Source organism: Cebus imitator, unplaced genomic scaffold (assembly GCF_001604975.1).
Source record: "Cebus imitator isolate Cc_AM_T3 unplaced genomic scaffold, Cebus_imitator-1.0 Scaffold63, whole genome shotgun sequence".
Taxonomy (NCBI): Eukaryota; Metazoa; Chordata; class Mammalia; order Primates; family Cebidae; genus Cebus; species Cebus imitator.
The window spans coordinates 7,284,227-7,289,308 of record NW_016107378.1 but is presented as its reverse complement, the minus strand read 5'-3'; the positions used below and the strand labels follow the sequence as shown (position 1 = coordinate 7,289,308).

The 5,082-nt window shown below is 41.4% G+C and overlaps 1 protein-coding gene across 1 annotated transcript in view; it reads right to left on the bottom strand.

The window, feature by feature from the left end:
- N4BP1 (NEDD4 binding protein 1) overlaps nucleotides 1–5,082 on the bottom strand; it is a 72,774-nt gene that overhangs the window by 3,779 nt on the left and 63,913 nt on the right. Inside the window, exons 5-6 of the mRNA XM_017530171.1 lie at nucleotides 2,086–2,193; nucleotides 194–301 (exon numbers count right to left, since the gene is read on the bottom strand). Coding sequence (XP_017385660.1) covers nucleotides 194–301; nucleotides 2,086–2,193 — 216 coding nt within the window. The remainder of the gene's footprint in view (nucleotides 1–193; nucleotides 302–2,085; nucleotides 2,194–5,082) is intronic.

Genomic DNA, 5,082 nt, shown 5'->3' with positions numbered 1-5,082 from the left:
GCCACCATGCCCAGCTAATGTTTTGTATTTTTAGTAGAGACGGGGTTTCACCATGTTGACCAGGATGGTCTCGATCTCTTGACCTCGTGATCCACCCGCCTCCGCCTCCCAAAGTGCTGGGATTACAGGCTTGAGCCACCGCGCCCAGCTGAAATAGATTTTTTAATACAAGACAATCTGAAAAAGGCAATACCTAAGGCAGACTTCCTTCTGAAGGAACTCCTCTAATCGAGGTCCACTTCTTCCCAGAGGATCATCGGGAACCATAAATATGTCCCCCACAAATGTGTACTGCAGCAGCCTGTAACACAGAACATCACGAGGCTGAGAAACAGGGTCCTCACTGCCCAGGGCCTGCATAAGGATCCCAAAGCAGCAACCTGACGCCAAAGCAACGGTCAGGTCAGCCTACAAATCTTAAGATTGCACAAATGCTTAAAAGTGGCAAAAACACCCAAGTCAAACCCTTTTAATTTTTCTGTTTTGGACACAAATAGAATAGAGTTAGAACATTTTATCAGCCAGCCCTTAAATTTCTCATCAAGACTTCCAGATTTTTACTGAGTTTAGGAAGCAGCTTCTTCTACTGTAACTTTAATATAATTCTGACAAATAAAATTTAAAGACTGTCAGCTTAGAACACATATGCTGAACAAAGGTTTAATTTTTTAATAAAACTGGTAATAAATGTGTCCATAAGCAAACCCACTGAAAATAATGTTAAATTTAAAAAGGAAAACAAAATATGAATAAAAGCAATCTTAGGCATTTAGAGCACTATTTATCCTATCAGGGGAAAACAGAAAATAAAATAATTTTTTAAAGTCCAAATGCCTGTGCTTGTTTGTCCAGGTCTCTTTTCTGCCTTGTTTTTGTGAATGCTGAAAGCAATGGCTTGGCTGGAGAGCACCTGTCTTAACTGCATTTAAACCCTCCATGCATACATGGATGAGTGTCCAGTAACTACTGACAATGAGCCCAGGGCAGAGGTCCAACAGAAACATGCCCTGTAAGATTAACAGCTCATTAACTGTGCCCAGAAGGTCAAAGACCAATTCTTGGTTGAGTTATCAACAACAGCTTTTTAACAGGATAAGGTGCCAAAATGCCCAGTAATTAACTCTCACCTGGACATTCATAACACAGAATCTTTAAAAAAAAATCTTCTAATAATTTAGGAAAATATAAATACCAGGCAAGGTGCAACTGTGGAACCCCAACAGAGATAAATATCTAGTTATACTAGCTATATTGCTAGTTATACTACATATTAGTTATACGTTGTGTGAGGTCTATTTACTTTATGTTTTAAGATTTCTGGCCTACATGACTTATCCCTGGCATTATCACAGACTCTTGCTTTCTGTTTTAAATAAATGGTCAGGTGATATTTGTTAACAAAAAGTCCTAGAAGCCAGTGCCTGCTGGTCTGAGGGCATTTTTCAGCAGTGGACACATTCACAGTATTATTACAAATGAAAAACGGCAGTGAATGTGAAACTCTTGACCATAATTTTGTTTTATTCTGGATATCTAAAGATATTTTCAATATAGATGACTAAACTATGACTGTAAAAACCTCAAGAAAAGTATCAGATTTTAAAAAGCAGAAATATTCTCTCCTGACAACCAAGAAATGAAAACCCAGTCAGGATACATTGCTTTCCGTCCTTTCCTCTTTCTATAATCACATCATTTCAGAGCTGGAATCTCAGCTGCCATGAAGTTCACTCTTTCACTTCACAGCTGAGTAAATTAGGGAGGCCGGTAGTGCTCCATCACACTTAACTGTGGCTCCTGCTTCATGCAAGAAAACTCTGATGTCCTAGAAGGCTGTGGTGGGAACAGAGCATGCCCACGCTCATCACTGCCAGCTGGCTTTCTGCTCTGTACTGGGCCCCCGCTTACCTGGAGGGGCCAGCCACCTAGGAACTGGGAGTACAGCACAGTCTTATGATACTTTGGTCCCCTATATTGCCTTCTGTGGGGCCAAGGAATACAGAAAACAAAACAAACAAAATGCACACAGAAACAAGCAATTAAAAACAAAACTTTTCTGACCAAAGAAACAGAAGAAAATATTACCTTTTTGTAATAATTTCTCTCCAAGAGACCGATTCATTCACAAATTCTCTGAAATTATCATTTGTTACAATTATGCCACCAGTTTTGTCCGCTAAGTGTAGTAGAAACCTATGGTAATATAAGAGAGTTTAAAATGAGCAACAGGCATCCTTGGCTCACAGAAGCCATGTTATAAGAAAACAAGAAAACAAGATGGTTTTCCTCTTCACAGGAAAACCATCAAAGAATTTAACCAAGGCTAGGCCACAGAAAAGTTCAGCCCCTATCAACTGAAGATCAATCAGAATGGCGAATGTCTCTAAAATTATTAGCGTGATTGTAAAATAATTAGATTTTTAAAAAATGATCTCAACTATAATTTATTCAAAAGTTATATTATCAGTAAACAATGTTAATAAGAATGCATGAGGACCAGAGTAGAGAATGAGACCTGACAAGCCTGATAAATCATTATTCAGATTTAAGTTACAAAACAATAGTATTTTGGTTCTAAGATTAGCTGCTTAGTATAGTCCGCCTTCCAGTTCTTTTTTCTTTTTAAAAATTCATAGGTTCAAGCCAAGTGTGGCAGCTCAGGCCTGTAATCCCAACACTTTGGGAAGCCAAGGTGGGCAGATCACTCAAGCCTAGGAGTTCGAGACTAATCTGGGCAATCGTGGTGAAACCCCGTATCTACAAAAAATACAAAAAAATTAGCCGGGTGTGCCCTGTAGTCCCAGCTACTCAGGAGGCTGAGGTGAGCATGAGCTGAACCCAAGCAGTTGGAGGCTGCAGTGAGCCGAGATCGTGTCACTGCACTCCAGCCTGGGTGATAGAACAAGACTGTTCCCCAACAAAGATTCATAGGTTCACACTGCTCTGATTTAAAAAGAGGTATCTAGAACTGCCATTTTGTTTAGGCTAAGTTATAGATTCATTCAAATGGAAGATATGACAGGATACACGGTGATGAAAAAGGGGAAGGATGAAACAGTAAAGAAGACTTTCATTTCACTGGAGATTATTCATGCTCAGACTCTCTTACCAAGTGATCTGTGAAGATAATGTGAATTTTATTCCTTAAGTCAGGGTGACTGCATTTGTCTAAGGCAATGTAGACAAAGATAATAAAAAATAAATTAAGGGAATCACTGGAATTAAAGGTACAAACAACTGCTTTTACTAGCAGTGATGAATACTTAATAGGGATTAAAAAAACAAACCTCATTAGTTTAAGAGATCTCAGAAAACCTTGCAAAGTAATTATGATTTAGTTCGTTGGCTTTATTAAGTAACATTTTACAAATGATTTCTAAATGGTCTGAGTTCTAAGTGGTAATGTTTGCCCAGAACTACTAATAAAAATAGGTAGTAAGGCTTCTGAGTACATGTACTATGAATGAGAACATACATGCATGTCCTCTAAAAACCCCAAGAGTCGTATCAACCAAGGAAGAGCTTAGTCTGCATACTTGTGCATGGGTTCCAATGCTGCTGGTGTGAGAATGAAGCTGCTATGTTAGAGGACCTGAGCCCTGCAGAGTCCCTGTCTGTGTCAAAGGGCTGAGCAGGAAGTGTCCTTCCATGCCGCCTTCCAGTACCTCTCACCCATCTCCCAGGCACCCACATATGCTATCCTCTTTCAGCTCTTCCATGCCACCTGATTCTCACCCATCAGATCTGGTCTTGCATACCAGCCTGATGCAGGGTAAGGGACTGTCAATGAGAAGGCCCTTTTGGTGAATGAATATATGTCTGCTGTAGTCCCAAGCCCCCCATACCCCTACCCAGACCCTCTTTTCATCTCTTACCCATTCGACTATCATTCACTAGCTTGGGTCACAAGCTAAACACAATCTTCAATGGGGTAGTGTTTTGGTGGAACACAGGCAAAAACACCAGGGGAGCTGTCAGTGCTATAAGCCAGATGAAAATAAACAGGGCAAATGCAGGAGAGAGAAGAATAAACAGCTACCACTAGGTCCCCAAATATTACTTGCTACTAATTTCATATCATGAGGAGGATTTTAAAAACAGGTCCCATTTCCATTGGTTAAGTTTAGAACCTTCTCTTATTCAACCACAGCAAAATTCCCTTCTCAAAATTCCTTAGGGCAGGAGGTGCATCTGAATCATACATGTCCCCAGAACCTAGCTCTGTGTATTAGATTTGGTTAGTGCTCAATACAATAAAAAGTTTTTAGAAAAAAATTTAAAAAGGGCCAAGCGCAGTGGCTCATCCCTGTAGCCCCAGCACTTTGAGAAGTCCACATGGGTAGATCACCTGATGTCAGGAGTTTGAGACCAGCCTGACAAACATAATGAAACCCTATCTCTACTAAAAATACAAGAATTAACTAGGCATGGTGGTGCATGCCTGTAATCCCAGCTACTTGGGATGCTAAGGCAGGAGAATGGGTTGAACCTGGGAGGCGGAGATTGCAACAAGCCAAGATTGTGCCATTGCACTCCAGCCCAGGTGACAGAGAAAAACTCCATTTCACAAACAAAACAAAACAAAACAAAACATTTAAAAGGTACAGATTAAATCTTGGTGACCCAGATGCACTAGTACCTGCTTCCTGAGTCATATGCCAAGCTAAGAAATGCAGCTTATAGGCTGGGCATGGTGGCTCACTCCTGTAATCCCAGCACTTTGGGAGGCCAATGTGGGCAGATCACCTGAGGTCAGGAGTTCAAGACCAGCCTGGTCAACATGGCAAAACCCTGTCTCCACTAAAAATACAATAATTAGCTGGGCGTGGTTGTATGTGTCTGTAATCCCAGCTACTCAGGAGGCTGAGGCAGGAGAATCCCATGAACCTGCAAGGCAGAGGTTGCAGTGAGCCAAGATCGTGCCACTGCACTCCAGCCTGGGCAACAGAGTGAGACTCCATCTCAAAAAGAAGAAAGACGCCGGGCGTGGTGGCTCAAGCCTGTAATCCCAGCACTGTGGGAGGCCGAGGCGGGTGGATCACGAGGTCAAGAGATCGAGACCATCCTGGTCAACATGGTGAA